This window comes from Emiliania huxleyi (genome assembly GCF_000372725.1).
Source record: "Emiliania huxleyi CCMP1516 chromosome Unknown EMIHUscaffold_18, whole genome shotgun sequence".
Lineage (NCBI taxonomy): Eukaryota > Haptophyta > Isochrysidales > Noelaerhabdaceae > Emiliania > Emiliania huxleyi.
In genome coordinates this window covers 99,252-121,851 of record NW_005200784.1, presented here as the reverse complement: position 1 = coordinate 121,851, position 22,600 = coordinate 99,252, and the positions used below count along the sequence as shown (strand labels likewise).

General features: G+C 65.8%; 7 protein-coding genes across 7 annotated transcripts; 2 read left to right on the top strand and 5 right to left on the bottom strand.

The window, feature by feature from the left end:
• Window positions 1–254: 254 nt before the first annotated feature.
• On the bottom strand, window positions 255–2,996 carry EMIHUDRAFT_462788 (hypothetical protein; the record flags this gene model as incomplete). The annotated part of the gene is made up of 4 exons (XM_005783315.1): window positions 255–1,217; window positions 1,288–1,926; window positions 2,254–2,555; window positions 2,852–2,996. The coding sequence occupies 4 exons, from the start codon at window positions 2,994–2,996 to the stop codon at window positions 255–257; spliced, it is 2,049 nt and encodes a 682-aa protein (XP_005783372.1).
• A 1,090-nt stretch (window positions 2,997–4,086) lies between these two features.
• EMIHUDRAFT_99225 (hypothetical protein) lies at window positions 4,087–5,202 on the bottom strand (the record flags this gene model as incomplete). Its single annotated transcript, XM_005783314.1, has 1 exon — window positions 4,087–5,202. One exon carries the CDS (start codon window positions 5,200–5,202, stop codon window positions 4,087–4,089), a length of 1,116 nt encoding a protein of 371 aa, XP_005783371.1.
• Window positions 5,203–5,246: 44 nt separating this feature from the next.
• On the bottom strand, window positions 5,247–6,454 carry EMIHUDRAFT_434302 (hypothetical protein). The gene is made up of 2 exons (XM_005783313.1): window positions 5,738–6,454; window positions 5,247–5,646 (listed from the first exon to the last, which is right to left on the bottom strand). The coding sequence occupies exons 1-2, from the start codon at window positions 6,392–6,394 to the stop codon at window positions 5,431–5,433; spliced, it is 873 nt and encodes a 290-aa protein (XP_005783370.1). The 5' UTR covers window positions 6,395–6,454; the 3' UTR covers window positions 5,247–5,430.
• Window positions 6,455–8,636: 2,182 nt separating this feature from the next.
• On the bottom strand, window positions 8,637–9,676 carry EMIHUDRAFT_99223 (hypothetical protein; the record flags this gene model as incomplete). The annotated part of the gene is made up of 2 exons (XM_005783312.1): window positions 8,637–8,990; window positions 9,038–9,676. 2 exons carry the CDS (start codon window positions 9,674–9,676, stop codon window positions 8,637–8,639), a joined length of 993 nt encoding a protein of 330 aa, XP_005783369.1.
• A 377-nt stretch (window positions 9,677–10,053) lies between these two features.
• EMIHUDRAFT_99222 (hypothetical protein) lies at window positions 10,054–11,859 on the top strand (the record flags this gene model as incomplete). Its single annotated transcript, XM_005783311.1, has 1 exon — window positions 10,054–11,859. The coding sequence occupies one exon, from the start codon at window positions 10,054–10,056 to the stop codon at window positions 11,857–11,859; it is 1,806 nt and encodes a 601-aa protein (XP_005783368.1).
• Window positions 11,860–14,810: 2,951 nt separating this feature from the next.
• EMIHUDRAFT_99221 (hypothetical protein) lies at window positions 14,811–15,931 on the top strand (the record flags this gene model as incomplete). The annotated part of the gene is made up of 2 exons (XM_005783310.1): window positions 14,811–15,665; window positions 15,734–15,931. The coding sequence occupies 2 exons, from the start codon at window positions 14,811–14,813 to the stop codon at window positions 15,929–15,931; spliced, it is 1,053 nt and encodes a 350-aa protein (XP_005783367.1).
• Window positions 15,932–17,703: 1,772 nt separating this feature from the next.
• Window positions 17,704–18,337, bottom strand: EMIHUDRAFT_202976 (hypothetical protein; the record flags this gene model as incomplete). The annotated part of the gene is made up of 2 exons (XM_005783309.1): window positions 17,704–17,856; window positions 17,885–18,337. The coding sequence occupies 2 exons, from the start codon at window positions 18,335–18,337 to the stop codon at window positions 17,704–17,706; spliced, it is 606 nt and encodes a 201-aa protein (XP_005783366.1).
• Between the last annotated feature and the right edge of the window lie 4,263 nt (window positions 18,338–22,600).

Here is a 22,600-nt window from a genome sequence, read left to right as displayed (position 1 = left end):
CCCGGCCGCTGCCTGCGCCCCCTCCGCCGTCCCCTCCACCGGCGCCGCCGCTGGCGCTACCGCCGTCGCCCCTCCGCCCTTGCCTCCGCCCTCGCCTCCACCGTCGCCGCCGCCGTCGCCGCCGCCGCCCTCCCCACCGCTGCCGCCGTTCCCGCCGCCGCCCTTCCTGCCGCCGCCCTCCCAGACTCCTCCGTCGCCACTTCCGCCTCCTGCTTTGCCCCCGGTAGCCCCGCCCTCGCCCTCGCCGCCCCCCCTCACCCCCTCTCTACCGCCCCAGCCGCCGCCGCCCCCCCCGCACCGCCCTCGCTACCGCCGCCCCTCCCACCGCTCCCCGAGCCTCCTCCGCCTCCACCCCCAACCCCGTTCACTCTCCCCGACGCCTCTGGGTGCGCGTGCCCGGCGCTCCTGCATACGACGTGCGCCAGCTCGAACGCGATGGCGCTGAGCGCCGAATGGTCGAAATCGACGGAGCGACTCGCCGAGAGCCTCAACTTGCGCTGTCGAGGGCTCGCGAGGCGTGGCTTGTCGGCCGCCAGGACCGTCCGCAGCGGGTTGTCGTCGGGCGGGTGGCCGTGCTTGCTCCAGTTTGCGACGAGGCGCAAGTCGAGGGAGACAGAGAGATCCGCCCACGAGATTGAGTGCGACAGCGGTAGGATGCGTGGCAGAAGGCTGCGCGCGTACGGAAAGACGGGAATGCAGCCTGCCTGGACGTAGCTGAAGATGCGCGGCGTGATCAGGCTGTCTCCCGGCACGACGACGCAGTAGGCCGAATCGCGGTACATTTTCGCCTGTGGTGGTGTGATGGATGTGAGGGACATCTCCGGGCAGTGGACCGAACAGATGGACATCTCCGCCTTGTACTTCAGCGCCTCGGTGGGACACCTGGCCGCCGTGCAGCGTCCGCAGAGGCTGTGCGGGCACGGCGGGACGGCGCCCAGCTGACGAAGCGTGGTTGTCGTGTTGAGGCTTCTCGACATGAGCTCGAGCGCCCTGCGGTAGAGGCCGGAATGCTGGACTGCCTCGTCGGCGCACGACCACGCGCGGCCGCCGCCGCGCGGGTAATGGTCGAAACGGTGGCAACTGGTCGAGTGGTGGGAAGAGGAGGTGAGCAGCGTGCGACGGGGCGGCTCGGCGTCGTCGCCGCGGACGCGAAAGTACTGCGGCGAGTAGAACGGGATGAGGACGACGTTGGGCGGCGGCAGGCCGACGCGGTGCTCCTGGGGGGATGAGATGACGCGGTCAACCCGGTGGGGTGAAATGCGACTTTGGGGCCGAGGGGCGCTGCACCTGCGTGAGGAAGATGCCGGGCCGCATCACGCGGTACGGGTCGGCCGCCGAGTTGACGGCGGGGACCCGGGAGCCCCGCGCGTCTGTCCTGTTGTCCCCGCGGAAGATGGCCGACGTCAGGTAGAAGGAGTGCGAAAAGTGCCACACATGCCGAGCTGCCGTGGCGTCGAAGTGCGGATGGCTGCCAACCCAGCGCAGGAGCCTGAGGTAGGTGCTGCAAAAGAGGCCCTGCGGCGCGATGCCCTGGTACGAGCGCGACATGTGATTCCGCGTTGCAAAGCGGACCTGATTCATGAGCTCCTCGATCCGGTACGGCCCGCGCTGGTTCACCGTCAATGCGGCAGCACAGAGGTACATCGGCGAGACGGGGAGGAAGTAGAGCGCTGCGTGGGACTGGTTTGGCGCTGGCCGGAACTGTGCCGCGAGACCGCCCGCTGGATCGTACAGAAAGTGGTCGGGGCCCGTGTAGATGGCGCCGTCGTCGGGCGTGTACGAAATGAGCTCGGCGTACCGCCTCTCGAGCGGCTCGCCGAGCATGCTCCAGAAGCCAGAGTAGACGTGCATCGAGAGCCGGCTCGCGTTGCAGCGGTCCCGCGGCGCAGGAGGAGCTCGTTGCGCCAGCGACGCGGCGAAGCTCGCCTGAGCCATCATCGGCCGGCCTCAGCGGATGGTCGCGCGCCCTTGCTCAACAGGAGACGCGAATAAATAAATAAAACGTGCAACCTCTGAGACGAGATGGGATTTAGGGACATGTGTCCCCGCCCTGCACGATCTTGGTGTGAGGGATCTTCAATCCGTGTCCCCTCACCCCTCGTCACAACCCGACACGGAAGAGCAGCAAGAGTTGGGGCTGCGGCTACGGCGGCGGCTATGAGAGGGGCCGGGGTCGCGGGAGAGCGGGACGCGCCTACACCGCTCTTGCTCCGCTCGCCACCTCTCGCAAAGGTCCAAAGCCATAGCCACCACCTTCTCCGGCAAGTCCTTTCGCCGTATCTCGCCGTCCCTCCACGCCTGGAAGATCTCGTCGTCATAGCCGTATTGCATCACAGCCTGCTGAACTGCGTCGTGTACGACCCCTGCCGTCCTATCCTGCGCCTCAGCGTCGGAAAAGTCGAACTCGGAGTCATACTCGGAAGCAGGCACAGACGGCCGCGGTGATTTGGCAGGCGGCGAGGAGGGGGAGAGGGGGAGCGCGGCGGTGCGCGCTCGTGGCTCCCGCTGGTGCCAGAAGGGCCAGCGCCCAGCGCGCTCAGCCTGTTCTTGTTCACCTTGGGAGAGGGGGGTGGGGGTCCACCTCCCTTGGGTGCGGGCTGGCGGTCAGGCTTGCGCTTGACCGCCTTGCCCGGCGGCTTGCGGCCAGGGTTCCTCATGGTGAACCTGTCCGGCATGCCGCCCTTCCCAACCCTGGTCCACCCCTCGGGCGACTCGTTGGGCTGGGGCTGCTGCACCTGTTGGTGCTGCGGGTGTGCCTGCGGTGCTGCGGCCGGAGCTGCAGCGGCGGCAGGCGGTGCTGCGGGCGGTGCCGCGGCGGTGGTGGCAGCAGGCACAGGCTGCGGTGGGGCACTGCCCTCCTTGGCCTGCTGCCGCTCCCTGTCCCTCTCCCACTGGGACTGGGGCTGGACAATGAACTGCTTGCCCATGGGCGTCGGGTTGACGCTGAAGCTCCACCAGTTGCGCTCCACGGCGAGCTGCGAGAGGATGCGAATCATCGCCTCGTCTTGCGGCGCCACCGCCTCTCCTGTGGCTTGCGCGCACAGTTTGAGCCTGGCCGCAACGGACGGCTCGTTGTGCGAGTATATGGGCCACGATGTCTCAAATATGAGGGGGTTTGACTCCTACCGGCTCCTGACGCTATCCCTGGCAGCTCTAATGACCGGGATCAGTAGTGCTATGATAGAGGGTGCCCATACTAGCGCAGGAGCTGCCACACTCGCCCGGACCGTCCCCCTCTGGGGCCGGTTCCGCAGCCAGCGAGAGCCGACAGCGGGGCCGTGCCGCGGGTGCCTACTGCCGAGTGCCACAAACACTGCGCCGTCCCGCCACCACCTACAGGCTGTCTTGTGTGATGGTTGGGATGTCCAAACGCCACCATCTTGGCTCTTGCGACCTCAAACCCGCGAGCTGTATGGGTGGTCCTGACGTCGACAGACGCCCGATGACCACGGTGAAGCTGAGCCGGAACGCGTCGACAAGTCTCGTCTGAGCCCGTGGCGGTCGCCGGCTGAGTCGCTGTGCACGGGCCGGTACCTCAGGCGTCACCTCCGCAGCCTCAGGTCTCAAACTCCACCACCTCCGCCAGGACGCCGTCGGTGGCACGTTCGGCGGCGAGTTTGTTGCAGCCCCACAGCGAGCGCGGCGTCGAGCCTAATCGGTCTGGTCGGTCGGCCGCACTCTCTGGGTGCCAGGGAGTGCGGCCGACACGCGAGCGGTGCTTCCTGGCAGCGCGCGCCGGCTGTGGGGCTGCAACAAACTCGAGACACGCTTTTTGGGACATTTTCGACGCTTTTGGCCCATATACTCGCACAACAAGCCGGACGGGCCATCGCGAGCGTCGGCCATGGCCCCGTTTCGCCGTTTTGTAAAGTTTAGGAGACGCGAAGTTTTTCTTCTTTCCTTCATTTCGCCTGGCAGTTCTTCACCTTCCTACCTAACCTAACCTAAAGGAAATAGACAGACCAATCGAATCACCCACAACTCAAAGTATTACCCCACGGCCACGCGTCTCTTTTTATACGCATCTCTCCGCATTACGCACTAGTGTTGAGGTCCCGGTTATATTTCTTGGTGTTGATGAGCACGTCAGAGCCTCCGCGCGACGCCCATGTGCCTCGCCAGGCCTGGCTTTGGCTGCCACGTCTCCTCCTCGAGAGCCAGCCCCGCCTTTCGCAGCTCCGCCGCCGCGTCGGCGAATGCGGAGGACGGCGCCGGGCCGGCCGCCCCCGCCCCGCCCGCTGCCCGGCGAGGCGTGCCGGGCAGCTCCTCTGGCGGACCTGGCGAGTAGCCCCGCCCCTCTCGCATTGCAGGCAGCTTGTCGGCAAACGCAAAGGTCACCGCCCCCGCCCCCGCCCCCGCGGCCTCCTCCACCGCCGACCGGAGCAGCGCCGCCGCCTGCGGCTCCGGCAGGTAGATGAGCAGCGCCTCGCACACGTAGAGGACGCGCCGGCCGCGCGCGTCCCCTCCGCCCGCCCGTACCGCCTCGCGCAGCGCGGAGCGAGCCGCCCCGGCGTCGCTCAGGTTGGCAGCGTGGAAGCTCGGCAGGCCCGCGGCCGCCAGCTGTGGCCGCCGGCGCGAGGCGCGCGCGAGCAGCCTCTTTTTCTGCGCGATCACGTCCGGCAGGTCGACCTCGGCCCAGCTCGCGGAGGCGTGCGCGGCGCCGAGGCGGAGCGCGCGCGTGTCGAAGCCGGCGCCGAGCACCACAACGCGAGTGGGCCTCTGCCCTGCCGCAGACAGCTCCCGCTCGACCTGCTGGTCGAGGTATGCAGTGCGCAGGGCGACGTTGGCGTGGTGCAGCCGCGGGTAGAGGTAGCAGAGCGGCCACGCGACGACGCGCCGGGTGAAGTGCGGCAGCATCGCGTACGCCGCGCCGCCGTCGGCCGTCCCCTCGCCGCGCCGGTTTCCGGCGATGGCCTTGAGCCAGACCACGACCAGGTTGACGCACGTGTCGGCGGGAGCCGCTCGGTCCCAGCTGTGAAGGTGGGGCAGCACGCGCTTGTGCACCTTCCACGCGCCGCTCCAGACCCAGCGCGGAGCCTCCCACGGCGCCGGAACGCCCACCGCTGCCGACACCTCGGCGACTGAGGGCATGTCTGTTCGCCCGCGCCCGTACACACCACGCCTCTGCCAGGCCCTGCCGCGCAGGCTAATGGCCGACGCGGTGGAGGCGAGAAGCAGGACGACGGACACTCGGGACAGCATATGTGACACTCTGCTGGAGGAGTTGATGTTGACACAGGTCCGCTGCTTTTCTTTTTTATCAAGTTCAATGCATAAACAGCGCACCCTCACCACTCCGCTCCTCGCCGGAACATTGTACATGCGTCATGCCTCCCAATACCCAAAAGTCGCAGCTCACGCCCCATTGCCACTATGTGCCCTACACATATGCCACCCGCCACACTCCCCTCCCTTCCCCTCGCTCCCTCCTCACGCCAGCCGCAGCCCCGCCGGCGTGTACAGCCAGGCGGCAAACTCGGGGAGGACCGTCTGGTACCACAGCTTGGTCGTGCGGCCGTACGAGCGGGCGCCGCGCTGCAGGTGCTGGCACAGCAGCAGGATCGCGTCGTCCGCCGCGCCCCGCGCCGCGAGCCTCGCCTCAACCTCCGCGGGCTTGAGCTTGCGCTTGCGCGGCAGCCGGCCGTCCTGCCAGGCGGGAGGGTGGCGCGAGGGCTGGGCTCGCGGCCGCCGGGATGGGCTGCGGCGGGAGCAGAGGCGGCCGTGGGGTGCGGGCGACCGGCAGCCCGAGCAGGCCCTTTAGCTCTGCGAAGAAGGCGTCTCGCTCGACGCGATGCCTCCACATCCACGAGTCGACACTCACTTGCGAGCGGAAGAGGCGCTGGCCGCGCAGATAGCCAACCTCGAAGGCGGAGGGCACGTCCGGCAGCAGGTAGTGCAGGTCGAAGCGGAGCCTCGGGTGGTGAGCCGCCGCGCTCTGCAGCCACCTCTCGGGCGGGCCCTCGCCCGTCCAAAACTCGTAGCGGACGCTCTTCCGGCCCTTGATCCGAGGCTGGCCGGGGAGCATCTGCACGTGCCGCGCGTCGGTGGTGCAGCCCCACGCCTCCTCGCACCGATCGTGCTCCAGGATGCCGCTCTCGCTGGTTGGAAGGAGCGGCTGGAAGGAGAGAGGGCCAGGCGCCGAGGCGAGGAAGGCGAGCCCGCCGAAGGGTGTTCGCTGGGGCAGGAAGGAGGGAGAGGTGGCGACGTTCGCGTCTGCAAAGGCAGCTATGTCTGCCCGTGGACCCGTCACAGTGAGCAGGTTGTCGCACCAGTGAGCCTCGGATGGGTCGCCAGATGAAGTCGAGTAGGCACGCGGGCTCTTGATTGATGACAGCACGGGTGCGAGGCGAGGCACGAGGCAGGATGCTCTTCGAGCGGCGGCTTTTACGAGCATCGGAGACACGAGCACAGGGCAGGAGAGCCGGTCCACAAGAGTGCCTCCGTGAGTGCCTTGGCTTGACGAATAGGATTTCGGCGCGAGGAGAGAAGAATTTGGACCTCATACCACTACTAGGGGGTTGTCAGAGGGGGTTGTCAGTGTGCCCGTGGTAGTGAGAGACTGCCGGTGAGAAGCCGGAGGAAGGTCGCTAGACTGAGATGAGACCGCCAGTGGAGTTGGGAGCCCACCGTGCACCGCGCTGCGAGCCTGTCGTGTCCCTTGTTTGTCAGGAGCAGGAGAGCCCCACCTGTCCCCCTGATCGTCCTTCCAAAATCCTGCTCGTGCAGGTGGGGACCCTGTCCTCCTCCCCTATCCCTCGTTTGGGCTGTCTGTTTTCTTTCTTTTTCAGGGGGTTGTCCCACCCTTGGGTTGTCTGTTTTCTTTCTTTTAGGGGGTTGTCTCAGAGCCTGAGGGAGGGTGTAGAGGATGTAGAGTGTAGAGAGCTGTAGAGCTGTAGAGCTGTAGAGCGCTGTAGAGCTGTAGAGCTCTACATCCGGCGCGGGACAGAGCGATGCAGATGTAGAGCACTGTAGAGCGCGATTTTGCTGTAGAGTTTGTTGTAGAGGCTCTACAGCAAACCCGCCGGGAAGGCAGTGACTCAAAGAGGTCGAGCCGCACTAGTGGGGTGTCTCCGAGCTTGCTGGAGCTCTGATGGACGGCCCTGACTATCCCTGACACACAGAGAGTCACTCTGACGGCACATAATGACTGCGTCATGACCAGCCTGCCATGCGTCGCCGGTGCCGCATTCATCGCTGTGCTTCTTTAGCAGGCGGTGGACTGTCGGCTGCGAGGACGGTCGCATTTGCGCGAGGCGAGGCGAGCATTGCTGCGCGTTGCATGCGCCATGCCTCGCGCCAGCGCGTGCGGGAGCTCCTGGCTGAGCGTTGAGTCCAGGCGAGTTGCGCTGGCCACGATCGCTACGCCGACCCGAGCTGACGCGCCGAGGCGCCGGCCAGTCGCAGCCGCGAGGCATGCCACAGCAGCAGAGGCACCTGCCACCCATTCGGCGGGCAGACAGAAGGCCAGGGCAGCACTGGCACAAGTGCAACGCGCCTAATGTCGGAGAGCGACCGTGCCTCGTTCGCCGCTTATGATGTAGAGTTTGTTGTAGAGATTTCACGTTGTAGAGCGCCTCTACATCGCTCTACATCTGCATCGCTCTGTCCCGCGCCGGATGTAGAGCTCTACAGCTCTACAGCGCTCTCCAGCGCTCTACATCTCTACAGCTCTACAGCGCTCTACACTCTACATCCTCTACACCCTCCCTCAGCTCAGAGCACAGAGGGGGGGGGGGTGAGGCAAGGCGGCCCAGATCTGCTCGTCTCAGAGGGTACCCTCTGTGCCAAGAGAGGCCATCTACGAGCGGCTCAGTAGGGTGCCTGGGCCGACCCTCTGAAGGCCTGTGCCGCCAAGCCAGCCTCTCTCGGCGCAGCCTCTGAGGCTACGGGGACCCTCTGAGACGCCAAGGCAAGCCCCGCGAGGCCGCTCCTCAGAGGGGGTTGTCCGCGGTATTTCAAGTCTGTCGTGATCCCCCACCAAGGTCCAAGCAGAGAGACCCCCCCCCCAGTTTCCATTTTTCGGATTACCTCAAGTCTGCCTCAAGACTCAAGTTCGAGTTCACGCGGACGCCGTGGCGCCTCATGGCCAAGCTGGAGCAGGGGATGGACGTGGAGATCACTACCTCCTCCTCGGGCGGCCGCTCCAAGCACATCCTCAAGTTGACGGGTCGGCGCCGCGGGCCGCGCGAAGCTGTCGCGCAGGGCTCGGCGCGGGCGCTGTGAGCCTGCAGCAGCAGTAAGCGTGTGTGGTGCCGGGCGCTCGAGCATAGCGTAGCGCCTTGGTCATAGCGCCTTGGTCATAATGTTTTACTACCACCCCTCCCCGCCTCACTGGTCAGCGCCATTCGTGGAGGGCTAGGCAGCTCCGGCCTCCGCCCGGGGCTCTCGCCTCTGCCGTGAGGGGGCAGCCATCTGAGGTCAAAGCCCTCTGTGCCGCGCCAAGACAGACCCTCGGCCAGGGACCCTCTGAGGCCAAAATCAGCCAAGAGAGGCCACAGAGGCGGCACAGAGTCAGAGTCAAACCCTCTGTGCCGCCAAGCCTGGGGTCCGACCCGTCCTCAGAGGGGGTCGGAGGCCTCAGAGAGTAGTGCATAACCCCCTAGTCTCCCACTCACGAAGATAAAGAAAAACTCGAGCTACAGGTGACCCTCCTCCCAGCGAGAGGCCCTCCAACCCTTTCGGGTTTGACGCATGGGATCTCCGGCGAAACCGCGAACCAGCACAGAGTCTAGGTAGGTGGTAGGGCCGGGGTAGCAGGTCGAGTCGCAGGACGGCTCGAGCCTGCTGTCGTGCGGGTCGCACCCGTGGAGGCAGTACGCCGCGGTGGTCGCGTTCGCGCCCACCGCCACCTGCAACGCGCTGGCCGCCGCCTGCGCGACGCCGGCGAGCTGCTCGACCCCGCCGCTCCCTCTCCCTCCTCCCACGAGGCTCGAGAAATGGTCGCGGATGGGTCGCCAGTACGCCATCGCCTCCTGTCCCGCCGGGAAGCCCTTTTCGCCGAAGAGGATCGGCTCGTCAGCAAGTACTGCAGAAACACGAGGGTGAGCTGCTGGCACGGATACCCGTCCCGCATCCCGTTCGCAAAGTTGGAGCGCATGTCCGCATCGCCGCCGTCTTCGTCAAGCCGCTCCATCTCCGTCTGGAAGTCGTCCCACCGCCTCGCCACCTCGTCGCACTGCCTCTTCAAGTGCTCGCCGAGCGGCGCGAGCATCTGAGCCGCCCGGCCCGCCGGCTCCGCAATGGGTTGATGCAGCACCGCCGCCACGAGGGCGCTCCGCCTCCGCTTCGCCAGGCGCGCCGTGGTGTCCGTCGCCGCGAGCGGCGCCAGCAGCGCCGCCTGCTCCGCCGTCCGCTCCTCTGCCGCCGCCCGCTCCGCCTCTCTGGGCGCCTCCGCACGTTCCTGGTGCTGCACGGCGCGCAGCTCGCCCGCCGCGCGCCTCGCCCTCTTGGTGATCGGACGGCCGTGCGCGAACGGGTCGTCCGCGTCGCCCGCCGCCGCCCGCCTCTCGAGCGGCACGGTGTGCAGCGCCTCCGCCGGCCACGCGAGCCGGATTGCCGCGCCGCGGCCCTCGCCCAGCCGCTGGAATGCTCCGCCGCCTTCGTTCGCCTTGTCAGCCGCTCGGGCCGCCGCCGTCAGCGCCGCGCCCTTGCCGACGAACAGGAGCGGATTCGGCATCGCAAGCCGAGGCGAAGGCGACGTCGTCGGCCATCAACAACTTTGGTTGGCCTGACGCGCAATCGCCTCCCTTGGCTGACACGCTCGGCGTGCCACCTTCCGCCGGCGCTCGCCTTTCGCCTGACGCACAATCGCGCCACTACCAACATACATAGATAGAAAGGTGAAGAACAGCCAGGCTCGGACTGGACACCAACGCGGAGAGTCTGAGTAGGTAGGTAGAAAGGTGAAGAACAGCCAGGCTCGGACTGGAGACAACGCGGTATGGGTGGACGCGACACAGAAGATCTCGAAAAGCAGTCTGAAAGGGTAAAAAAGAAAACAATGCTTCCCGCGCTTCGTGTCGGCGGTTTTCGTCTGGTTTCGCCCCTTCTGCCATGGACGACCTCGACGCGCTGGACGAGATCGACGTCGACGCGATGACGCCGGGGGATGCCGCAGCGCCGATGGACGACCTCGACGCGCTGGACGAGATCGACGTCGACGCGATGACGCCGAAGGACGACCTCGACGCGCTGGACGATCTCGACGTTGACGCCATCTCCTCGCAGCCAGCGGCCGAGCCTGCAGCGGAGCCTGTGGCTGAGCCAGCGGCCGAGCCCGCTGCGCCGGCAGAGCCAGAGGCGCCGTCCGAGGGCCAGCTTTCGTTCGCCGAGCTCCGCCGTCGCGCAGAGGCCGAGGAGGAGGAGGAGGAGGAGGAGGCGGAAGCAGAGGCAAAGCCGACCGAGCCGACCGAGGCGGAGGAGGAGGCGCAGCCAATGGAGGTCGAGACGGCGGCGCCCGAGGAGGCCGAGGTGCGCTTCAACCCTCGCCCCGTCGCGTGTGACCCGCCACTCCCCCCCAACACGCCTCGCGCCGTGGACCGCCAGGGCGGCGGGCTGTCCTTTGCGGAGCTGCGGCGCCGCGCAGAGGCGGAGGAGGAGGAGGCCGAGGAGAAGGAGCAGCCTGGAGCGGTTGCGGGAGGGGCGGCGGACGAGGAGGTGTCGTCGGCCGCAGCCGACGCGACGCAGGCGGAGGACGAGGCGCCGGAGCAGACTTCGCATCCGTTGGCCGAGGAGGAGGCTGCCGGCGCGGATGGCGGCGGAGCTGCAGAGGCGGAGGCTGCGCCCGACTCTGCGATGGAGGTGGAGAAGGAGGAGGCGACCGAGGCTGGGGCGGAGGGGGACACGGCGGCAGACGCGGCCGCGGCGGTGGTGGCAGGGGCGATCGCGGCGGCGGCAAGGTCGGCTACTACCGAGGCCGCGGCGGAGACGGAGGCCGAGGCCGGGGCGAAGGAGGAGACGGCGGACGAGTCGGCGGGCGAGGAGCTGGCGGGAGAGGCGCCGGCGGACGAGGCGGCGGACGAGGCGGCGGGCGAGGAGCTGGCGGGAGAGGCGCCGGCGGACGAGGCGGCGGACGAGGCGGCGGACAAGGCGGCGGACGAGGCAGCGGACGAGGCGGCGGACGAGGCGGCGGACGAGGCGGAGGTGGCCGAGGCGATGGTCTCGGAGCCGGCTAGCGCCGCCTCTGCCGCAGGCGCCGCCTCGCAGGCCGCTGTGCCGGCGCCCACCGGCGCCTCGTCGCCGCCCCCGCCGTCCCCGGTGCCCAAGGACGGCGATCTGTCCTCGCCGGGGCTCGACATCGGCGGCCAGATCGACATTGGCGAGATGCTCGACCGGATCGACGAGCCCTCGCCCGAGGCGCCTGGCGCCGTCCCTCGCAAGACGCCCTCGGACCGCGGCAAGCGCAAGCTCGACGAGGCCTGCGTCGCCGAGGCGCTCGCCGACGAGGTCACGCGCGAGAAGCCGCGCATCCTGCCGCCGTCGCTCGGCGGCGCGGGCGAAGGCGCCGCCGCCGCAGAGTCGCCTGCCCCGCGCACCAACCTCTTCGACGGGCCGCCGCCCGCCGCGGGCTCTCCGGCGGCGGCCGAGTCCGCTGCCACCTCCGAGCGCGCCTCCAAGGCGGCCCGCAAGGAGGCGCCCAAGGCGCCCGCCGCGGACGGCGGCGAGTCGCTCGAGCGCAAGTTCAAGGACGAGATCCGTTCATGGCTCACAAAGGTGCGAACGGACCGGCAGACCTTTGGCGACGCGCTCGACCGGCTCGAGAAGAAGTTCGATGTCGAGGTGCGAGGCGAGCGCAAGCCGGCGATCAAGGCCATGATCCTCCGCGAGCTCGAGCGCAAGGAGCACAAGGCCAGGGCGTGACTGTGAGAGCTGAGCTGCGGCCACGACGGATGTCGGCCACACGCGCCAGCAGCAGCAGCAGAGCGGGCGAAGAGTCCGTCACGGTCATGATGTGAGGGGAACGATCGCGCTTTCCGGTACATGCTGTACACATGCGCGACTTTTGCCAGGCACATGGCGACTGGACGGTTTGTTTCGCGGGTATCCGCGGCGAGAGGCGCCACCAGCCGCGCCACACCGCAGTGTGATATGTGATCTGTTACTCATTACATCCGCGCCTAGAGTGACTGAGAACTGTGCTCTGTGGGGGAGATATTGGGAGAGAGATATAGCCGCTACTATAATATAGGCAGGTGGGTCTAGGCAGGGTGAGGGGTGGAGATACAGATTCGTAAATTCCGAAATTCGTTTACAATTACCATGGTTCTTGGTTGGAGGAGCTGCCGGATAATAAATAAATAAAACGGACATCCCAAGCTAGGGCTGGGTCGAGGACAGACAGAGACACGTCCCACCCGTTTGCACATTGCAGGATCGTTTGCAAACTGGTTGGGTAGTAGTCTAAGTTCTGAGCCTCAAGGCTTGGCGGGTCTAAGTGTGACTAGTCACGCTGGGGTGCTTACGCGGTCTAAGATCAGCGAGAGCCTCTTACAGTACACGGGCTAAGTCCGTGGCACGGCCTGGCTCCCACCGTGATCAACGATACGGCGCTAGCCCCCAAATTTTCTTCGCCTGCGGCGGGCGTCTGAAGTACTAATCCGGATCGACCCTCCTCATGCTCAGCAATCGCCGCTCAGCATCCTCCTCTTCCGATTCTCGTTGCTGCTTCTTGAGCGCAATCTTCGCGACGTCTAGCCAAACAGTTCTCACATAAGGGTCCGCCCGCAGGCGCATTTTTTGTGTATACCGAGGCGGTGCCCGGTGCCGAGCGCAGGCAGAGCCCACAGGTCGGACCTTAAGACAGCATTGTAGATCCCTGGGCGAGGGAGGTGGCGTCCCCGTCGGGTCAGGGCTGAAGGCGGGGGAGACCAACCCGATCTCTCCGGCGTCCCGGGAGCGTGATTGACACCTCCCCCTGCCAACAGCCCCGTGGAGGTAGCTAGACCGCTCGTCTAGCCAATCAGCCTTAAGCGAGCGGTCTGGCCGTTGGAATGGCCGAGGTCGGTGGACTTGCGTCCTCGCATCGGATCGTGATTACAAGTTTATCGTTATGAACAACAATCACCACTCGGGGAGGCGGCTGTCTCCGCAGGCGAACCTCAGTTACAAGCCGCCTCCCCTACTTGCCTCTCTCCCGTCTCTGGCCCTCCGTCTCTTGCGCGCTTGCTGTCCAAGCCTTGCCCCTCGCTTGTCGCTTTCCCGCACCCACCCGGTGGGGGGGCGCCTTCGTGCCTTTCGTCCTCTGCAGTGCGTGCGCGCTCCTCGCCCCGTACGTCATCGGCCCCCGTCCTCTGTGTGCTGTTGGCTCGCCCCCTCTCCCTGGCTCACTGAATCGCTACGTTCGTTCTCAAACCGCCCCCGCTTCCTCGGTGAATGAGATGTCTCGTCCTCTGGCTTTTCTTCGTCCATGTCCATAACTGTAAACTCGTCGTCTGCCTGGCTGCCATCGTTCGGATGGCCCGTTTCGGGTGGTTGCTCGCTCGGTCCTGGCTCTGCTGCGCGGTCGGGTGTCTCCTCGTCGTCGCTCCTTGCGCCCTCGTTGCTGTGTCGTCGTTGTCTTGGCCGGCGCAGGCTTGACTAGTTTCGGTCCCCCTGTGCCCGAGCCGAAGTTCGAATCGTATTCGATCCATGAACCGCTGCGCCGCGAGCTGGTTCCGCCGTTCTCTCCTCGCGCGCGCCCGTTGGCTGCCCTGGCTGCTCTGGCTCCCCTCTCTCTCGCCCCCCTGGCTCTGTTGGCTATACTGACTCTGGCTCCCCCCTCCGCCTCTAGTCTTCCTCCGTTGCCACACGTCGGGAAGCTCGAAGAACGCATCGTCGATAAATGCCATCTCGTCGTCCGCCGAGGCGCTCTTGTCTCTCTCGTCGCCCCCCTCGTCGTCGCACGTCTCGCTCTCCGGCGGCTCGCTCTCCATCGAGTTCGTCGTCCCGCCTTCGGGCGCTGGATTGTGGACGGCCTTGTCGTGCTCTGCCGTGTTCCACGGCTCGACCCCGGCTCCCTGCGCCTCGCGCACCGCGTCGAGGGTCCGTTGTGACACTTGCCTCTCGCGCCCGTGCCGAAACCGCAGTAGGCTGAGGTGCCCGATCTGGTAGGCCTTTGTGCCTTTGAGGGCTCGCGGGCCTCTCGGCACCCCTTTGTCGGCCCTCGGCTTGCGTGGGGGGGGGGCATCGCGGCGCGGAGAGGGCTGGGCACAGGGCACAGGGGATCTCTCTCGCAATAGGATACGCACTCGGCAAGGCTGGGCGTCCTATTTGTGCTCCCCTCCCGATCCCTCGCTCTCGGGCACTATCTAATCATCTGACCACTCATCAGATGGGCTTCTTCGCGATCGGCCGCGCTCCGGGGCAGGGCTAGGTCGGATGGGCTTGGTCCACTCGCCCGTGCGGGTGTATCCCCGCATGCGAGCCGTATGGAGGCGCTTCGACCGCCCCTCGCGGCAAGCTCTCGAGCAGCTCGAGCAGTTCGCCCGCCGCCACCGCCGCGTCGTACTGCTCCCTCAGGCCGAGCGCGCCGCAGACCCTGCGGACCGGATTCTCGAGCTAACACTGCGAATTTTTTGTCGCCCCGCGAAAATCGCGCCATCGCCGCAACCGGAATGACACCAATCGCCGTCCTCTACGCCCCGTCATTCTTGCTTCCTGCTCGTGCACCCGCCATCGGCATCGCCACCTCCTCTGCTGCTGTCTCTGCCGTGTGCAGCCGCCTCAGCCACCTCCCTCCGCCAACTCGTGCTCGTGCTCGGCCGCCGAAGGCGCTCATCCACGAGACGGCATCGACCGCCGCCGTACTCTCTCGGCCTGCCGCCTGGCCACTCATGCTCGCCTTTGTGTGCGGTGGCCTCTTCTTCACGTCTGCCGTGACGGCGGCAGGCGCCGTTTACGCGGTGGGCTGGAGCAACGTCCGGTTCGCGGCGGCGCTACTTGCCGTGGTGATGCGACGCGTGCTCAAGCTGCTGCTCGCCATGCTGGGCGCAACGCGGAGCGCCCTCTTTGGAAGCTCGGAGACGCGGTGGGCCGACGCGTGGCAGGCGCTCCGCGAGGGCCTTGCCGAGGCGCGCAAGGCGTCTGCCGAGGGCGTCCAGGCAGTGCAAATGGAGGCTCGGCTGTACGCCGCGGCCGTCGGCGCACCCGGACTGCGCCCGCTGCAGTATGCGCTCGATCGACTTCTGCCCAGCGCGCTGGTGCCTAAGATGGAGGCGGCGCTCGAGCAGGCGCTCGCCGATTTTGCGCAGAGCAACAACCCCGTGCGCAGCGCGCGGCTGAAGCAGTTCAAGGTGGGGCGGGAGCTGCCTCGGCTGACGGCGGCGCGAATGTACGACTTGGGCGAGGACGCGTTGGCGGTCGATGTGGAGATGGACTGGGCCTCCTCCCTGACCGCCAGGGTCGAGATCGTGTCGGCCGGCGTGGGCGCGCGCGTCCCGGTCACGCTGCACAACTTACGGTTCACGGGGCCAGTGCGGCTGGTGGTGACCGGGCTGCAGTCGACGGCGCCCGGCTTCGGCGCTCTCTTGCTCTCCTTCCCCACCGCGCCGAGCATCGGCCTCGAGGTGCGCGTCGCCGGCGGCGAAGTGACGAGGCTGCCGTGGTTACGTACCGAGGTGCAAAAGACAATCAAGCGTGCCGTTGCCGAGCGGCTGCTGTGGCCGCAGCGCATCGTGATTCCCGCCGAGGTGGACCGCCGCCAAGACCTCTCTCGGCAGGCAGCGCGCCACCCACTGTTTCCGCGCGACGGTTGTAGGCCCCGCCCGCGCGCGAGACGCCGCGCCCGCCCTTTCTCGATCCGTCGAAGCTTGCGGCGCTGGCACATGACGACCCGCTCCTCGCGGCGGAGCGCGCCCTCGCCGCGCAGCCCGCTCTCGAGGACTCGAGGCGGCAGCCGACGCGGTGGGATCGGGTAAAGTCGGTGGTCAGAGCTGTCAGTGTTGGCGGTGTTTAGTCTTTTCATGAAAGAATTTCACACGCACACACAGGTCACAGCAATCAGCAACGGGTGGGGACCTGTTCTTTTTACCCATCTCACACAGAGTGTCCGTTTTTTTAGGTCACAGCATGCATCTAGGCATGCATGAGCAGCTAAAGAAAGAAAGAAAAGATTATGAGATCACAAGTCACAATCGTCAATCCTCCTGAATCCATGGGCTGTGCCATCAAAGCGAAACCGCATCTTGGAGTGCACTTCAACCTTCGTGCCACCTCGCGGTCTTCCCACTCTCGTCGTTCTCTCTCCTGTCGCTTCCTCCTCTGTCGCGTCGCTCCCCTCTGCCTCGTTCTGCGACGACGCCGCTGCCTGGCGATCCCTTGCTCTCGCGGCTTCTCTCGCCTCTCGGCGTAACTCTGCCCTCCTTGCTGCATATCCTGGCCCCTCGAGTTTATCGAGCTCTCCTCGCGCAAGGATGACTCTTCTGACGCCCACTGCGATCATTTGCCGCCAAGTCATATCATTGCTCAGGTCCACTCTCTCTTCGAACACTTGTACCTTCCACAGATGATGTTGGCGCTGGGGTCCCCTTCGGGTGCATCGTGACAGCTGACGGCGGGATTTCCACTGGTTCGTCCTCCTCGGAGTCGTCTTCCCCGGCTTCCTCCCGTTCGGCTCTACGTTCGGTACGTTCGGCTTGGCTCACCCTCCATGCCGTGAACAGGCGCTTTATCCACCCTATATTCTTCTCTCGTTCCTCTGCCCGTGCCTTGGTCGTGTCGTTGTTTCGCATCCATGTCAGTATGGCGATCGAGGCTGCCTTCCCCACTACCTGTAGTTCTCTCGTCACCTCTCCCGCGAACTCCCCTCTCTTTCTTTCGGGCATGGAGTCCGTGAGTGCGGGCAGCGTGCAGGCAATCACGGGCGCTATTTTGTCGTACTCCTCTTTCTTCGGCGAGCGCTCCGAATCTAGAGCCCATTGCCTTTAAGAAGGCTGCCCTCGCGCGTCTCAGGAGTGCGGTCATTAGGCGAGTTACTTCTTTTCGCATCTTCGCGCGTATCGGATCTGACGTTTCGTCGTAAGTCTAGATAAGGGCGCGAAGCCTCGCGAACGACACAAGGAAAGCAAAGTCTGAACAGGGCACCGAACGTAATGTCAATGCCGTCGATGCAAGCGACACCGCCGCTCGCGGCCGTGGACCGTCGAGCGTCGCGCCATCGACGCTCAGGCACTTGCAGTGGACCACTGGTCAGTCCCCGCCACCGACGCTCCAACTCGGAAGGGGCGCCCGCCTTGACCGTGCGCATTGGAAGCCTGCCCTGGGTGCAGCCCAACCTCTCGCTTCTCTCCGTCCGATGCTCCTCCTCACCGCCCCTCCCGGCGAAAAGACCAACACCCGGCCCCTGCTCCCGCGCCTTCCGCTGCCTCTCCGTAATCCAAGAGCGAGACGACGACTGAAAGCTGGGCCTAGCCAGCTCTGTCTGTGTGGTATTGGGGGCTGTGTGTGCCCCAACGTATTGTTCGGCCTCTATCAAGGCAGACTACCTGCTCCTCCTTAACCCCTCTTTGTTTTCGGATCCACGTGTGCATGTTCGGGCATGCCGCTTTGTGCATGCACATGACCGCGACGTGTGCGAGTGCGTGCATGCACATGACCGCGACGTGACTCGTGAGCACACAGTTTGTTATTCGTCTCAGTCTGGTTGAGCCCTGCTGTACTCCCATGTCCCATCTCTCCCAGGGCGAAAAAGAACAAGACGCAATTCAAAAGAGAGCACGCACACGTCACTTACTCCTTCTCAACCCACAAATCGGGGCGGACGCCGTTCCGCGCGAACCCGCCACTGGCCCAGTGGTCGCCTATCCCCTGGATGAAGTCCGGCCGGACAAGCTTGCCGCGCAGACGGTTCTCCGTCGCGCCGTCGATGCGCAGATAGGATCCCTCGACAAAGCCGTCGCTGTAGGCCGACGGTGCTCTCCAGCAGCTGCAGCAGCTCCTCCTCGCCAGCAAAGGCTCTGCACGCGAGGGTGCGTACGATGGGGATGCCCAAGCCAGAGAGTCGGCGGTCGCGCTCGGCGACAGAGGCGAACTTGCCGCTCCGCTTGTTGTAGAGGTCGAAGGCCAAAAAGAGACCGGGGAGCTTCGTGTACGCGCACGAGTGCTTTGCGGCACACCACTCTCCAAAGAGAATTTCTACCTCCGGCTCGAGAAGGCGACAGAGCGCCCAGCCGTGCTCATCCAACCAACGGCCGAGCGCTTTGAACTGCGCGTGTGTCCGCTCGTTGACGTAGTGCGAACGATTTTGCACCCTGATCTCATACGCCGCAGTGAGTGACAGGCCGAGATTGGCCCCGTCAACCTTCTCCTCCGCATACACGACCGTGATGCCATCATAGAAGCGGCGCGCATCTGCCGGATCCATGACCAGGTCGTCCCGCGTCACCGCGCTGCCGCCGCCACTCTCTATAGGTCGCTGGCGGCGATAGGGCGGTGGCGCGCGCGCGCGAGCGGCCGTCGCGGGGCGACCACGTCGGGGTCGCGAGGGAGGCTGGCGGCAGATCCGTCATTCTGATCGCACACACGTGTTGCGCAACGTGTTGTTTCCTGATCGCTCGTAGATAGGAGAAAAATAGAATACAGAGATAAAGAGAGACAACCCGATGTCGCATCGCGCCCGCGCCACACAACACCAGCAGACACCCACAAGTCACTTCTCCGGCCGTCCCACCGGGAGCTGCGCCCGCAGCGCCTCTGCGTAGGTCTCTGCGGCCTCCCGGGTCGCGAAGCGCAGAAGCGCGTGCACGGGCAGGTCCACCAGTGAAGTTGCACGCCGGGCCTGAAGGTCCTGCTCTGCCACCTGCGCCGAGAGCGACGCAGCCGCAGCTCCATCTGAACCATCCCGGCGGCTCGCCAGGTAGCAGTCCTTCGCCTTCTGAGACCCCAGTTCCAGGAAGAGCTCCTGAGCGCCCTTTGGCCATCCGCTCGAGGGGGTGATGAGAGACGCCTTCCTGATCTTAAAGACCTTGCCCTCCCACGATGGATCTGGTGCAACGACTGCGCGGGCAAAGGCGCCTCCACCCCCGGCGTAGGTCTCACCCTGAAAGACGCCCAGCTCGACGGCAAAATTCGCCGGAAGGACAACCTTGCGCTGTCGCTCTCGAAGCCACGGCCAGTTGTCGGGCTTGTTGAAGCCCTCGGGGAGGATGTGGGATCGCGTGGTTCCGTCGGGCGAGCTGCGTGCATATGGCTGGAACGGGTCGGGCGTCGTCGGCTGGGCCTCCGGGGCCGTCGACTCAGGCTGCGCCGGCTCGGCCTGCCGCTGCACAGGAATCCGAGGCACGGCGCTCTCCGCAATGTTGACCGCTGCAGAGACTGCGACCGGGTCCATGATGGCCACGTGCCGCTCGCCGACCACTGCCACCACGGGCGACTGCATGTAATTGCCGCAGCCCGCAGCCCGGAGGCCGTTGCCGGCCTGTGAGATTCGCCAGCTGATCGGCGACGCCTTCTCGCCGCCATCTGCGTCCTCGAAGTGGAGCCGTCTGCGCTGCAATGTGCTGGACACGCGCAGAAGAAGCGGGTCCAGGGGCGACTCGGGCTGGAGCCAAGCGAAGGCGTTGCTTTGGCGCAACAAGAGCGCCGGTCCTCCGAGCGCGAGGGGGAGCGGGGGTGGGACAAGGGCGCGCGCCGCTGTCGCCTTCCTCTTTCCGGCTGCGCCATGCGGCGGCGCGGGCGTCTCTGGGCGTGCCTCTGGCACCGGCGTGTCCGAGCGGGACGTCGACGCCGACGCCGACGCCGACGCCGGCGAGTGAGAGCGATGCGGCGGCGGCGTGCGGCGAGGCGCTGGCGCTGGCACCGCTGGCGCTGCAGCGGAGAGCACCAGCTCCACCGGCGAGGATCGTGGCCGAATCACCTGTACGCGGTGGCGTGTGGCGAACTGATTGCCGCGGGGCGTACCTCGCTTCGGCGTGGCGTGTGGGGCAGAGCTCTGAAGCAGTCTTGGGTGGGAGGCGCGTACCAACGTGCTGAGGCATCCCGGATCGATCGGCAAAAGACCGCCGCCCGTGATCTTGCGCTTGTGAGTGCCGTGGGCGAGGTCGAAGAGGCCGAATCCGTTTTGCCACAGGAAGCGAAGGCTTGGTCCACCACTGCTTTTGATGAAGAGGACCGCGACGCCGTCCGGCCAGCTGAGTTCAAAGTGCTCTGGCTTTTCTCCTCGCAGCAGCCCGGCGAAGTGATCCGCGAGGTCAGAGAGCAGCAGCTGAGAGGCGGTGGAGGGCGAGGCGCAGAGCACGCTACTGCACTCTTCCACCTTCTTCTCCCGCCCGTCGCACTTTAGCTGGAAGGCCGATTGCGAACGAGTCGCCGCCATGCGAGAAACCGGCGGCCCAGGCTTGCTAGTAGGGAGCGCCAAGATTTTTTGAACGGTGTGAGAGACACACGCACACACACAACACGCTGCGCGGCGACCGGTGGAGCGTCACGCGGGCAGCGCACCAGCCTCGCACGCACTTCCTTCTCTAGTGCTGCTCGTTCGTGTCGCGTTCATTCAGCCTAGGGTCGACACGTGGCCCGGTGCCATTCGGGCGCCGCTCACCGCTTCGCAGCGAGCCCGGGCTCTACAGACATCTCCGTCGCGAGCTGCGCACGCCCCGCGGGTCCGTGTGACTGTAGCTGTATCTCCCAAACATCTCTCGCAGCTCAAAGCGATCTCCCCTAATCTCCACGGCTCGAGATTGCACGAGATAAAAACGGCGCTCTCGAGGTGGTTCGCCGGAATCTGGATAGGGGAGCGCGTAGAACGCGCGCTGCCGATGTGCACAGAGCCCGGGATGGCCAGCATCCGCCCTCGTGGTCGCGAACGGCGCCGGTCGGCGCGTGCGGCTCTGCGTCAACCAGTACGGAGCCCGAAATGCGTCCAAAAGTAGAAAAATAAGGTTTCCGCGCCTTTTCACTGCTCGCCGCCGCGCAGGCGCGTTCCGGGGCCCCAGTGGAGCATTTCATCTAGTGGCGGCACCGGCTCTAGAGAAATTTATAATTTCTCAGTGGGGTTTTGACATAGTGGTGCTCTGACCTCTGTGACTCACAAAATAACAACACAACGATGGACTTGGAGCGCCGAAAAGAAAAGGGAGCGGATGCGGTGCCCAAAATAAACAACCTCGTCTTACGTGAGCACACATGTAGAAAACAATAAGGAAAATTAAGCCAGTCCCAGTGTCGGCACCAGTCAGCCGGAGGCGGAGCTATGGTGGCAAAACACCTTTGCATAAAAGTTCCAGCGCGCGGCAGGGTCGCGCATCTCGTCGAACCACCACTGCATGCGCGCCGCCATGTCGTGTGACTCCGCTCTCCATTCCCTGCAGGAATGGAAGCTGTTGCGGTGTGCGGGCAGACAGTCCTCACGCCATCCTGACAAGCGCTGACCGTCCCGCAGCATCTTGAGGTAGGCCGAATCGAGGGCGTCCCCCTCGGGGTAACAGTGTCGTAGTCCCGCCTCTGCCAGCAGCGCACGGCTCTGCGCGCCACGCCACGTCCCCGGTAGCGGGGTGCCGTCTGGTCGCGCGCGTGTCGCGCCTATGAAGCTCTTCGGGTATGGCGCGAACCAACTCAGCTCGCCGCCTTCCGCCTCCGCCTCCGCCTCCGCCTCCGCCTCCTCCGCCTCTCCCTCCGCTGCCTCCGCCTCCGCCTCTACCGCCTCCGCCACCTCCGCCGCCGCCTCATCAGCGGCTGCGCGCAGAGACGGCTGATCCTCTGGCGGCGCCCGCTGCGCAGCCTCGAGGAGCACCTGGTGCGCCTTGCGGTTGACCATGGCAGCTAGCGCCCTGCCGGAGTAGGAATCGCTGCGCGGCGCGGCAAACATTTCGCAGGCCCGTGACGCGATGGCGTCAAACGCCGCGCTGTCCGACGCCTCGAGGTGCTCTGAGCACCTCTGCAATACGGCGCGCAGCACGACGTCCGCCTGCACAAGGGGCTTGCCGCCGTCATCCGGCGAGCGAACAACCTGCCACGCTCGCGCCGCCACAGTCAAGAATTCGCGCAAATTTGGATCTGGGATGTCCGCGATCTGGTTGAGCGTATTGACGACGACGTGCGGCTGCGTGGTGAGCACGGTCATGTTGATGCCAAGAATCAAAGTCATGGTCTCATGCTCTCTCAGCGACCGCCTCACCCCGCAGAACTGATTTAGAATTCTCAATGGCAGCACCGCCTGCAGCAGGGCGAAACTGGCCCCCTCCTCGTGGGCGCCGAAGATCTCAGCGGCGCAGCGCAGCGAGCGAGCGTTGCCGCCCTTGCTCAACTGAGCAACCGCGCGCCGCGCCCGCTCGAGCGCCTCCTCGCTGTCGTCGGCGGGCTTTAGCGCGGCAGCGAGCTCGTCGAATTTCATTCGATCCAGCTTCTGCCAGGCGTCAATGACATCGGCGGCAGAGGTCAGCGGGTCCTGCGCCTCCTCTACGAGTCGCAGAATCATCGACACCAAGGCGTCGATGTCCGCCTCGCGCGCGGAGATCCCCGCATAGAGGAAGCCGAGCTTGAGCAGCTGCAACGAGTTGTTCCGCAGCGCCTTTGGGACGCGGCACCCGAACAGCTGGTAGCACATGTTTGTTTTTCTGCGCGACTCGAGCACGTCCTTGAGCGTGACCCTCCGCATCAGGTCGAGCAGGCGCGGCACGTCCTTGATCAT

Bases quoted from the DNA above. Each gene is read 5' to 3' on its own strand.
- EMIHUDRAFT_434302 (XM_005783313.1), bottom strand. From the start codon at position 6,394: ATGCTCGTAAAAGCCGCCGCTCGAAGAGCATCCTGCCTCGTGCCTCGC. The intron at 5,647-5,737 runs GTCGCCCGCACC...CCCGCCTGGCAG, and splicing joins AGGGCCTGCTCGGGCTGCCG to GACGGCCGGCTGCCGCGCAA.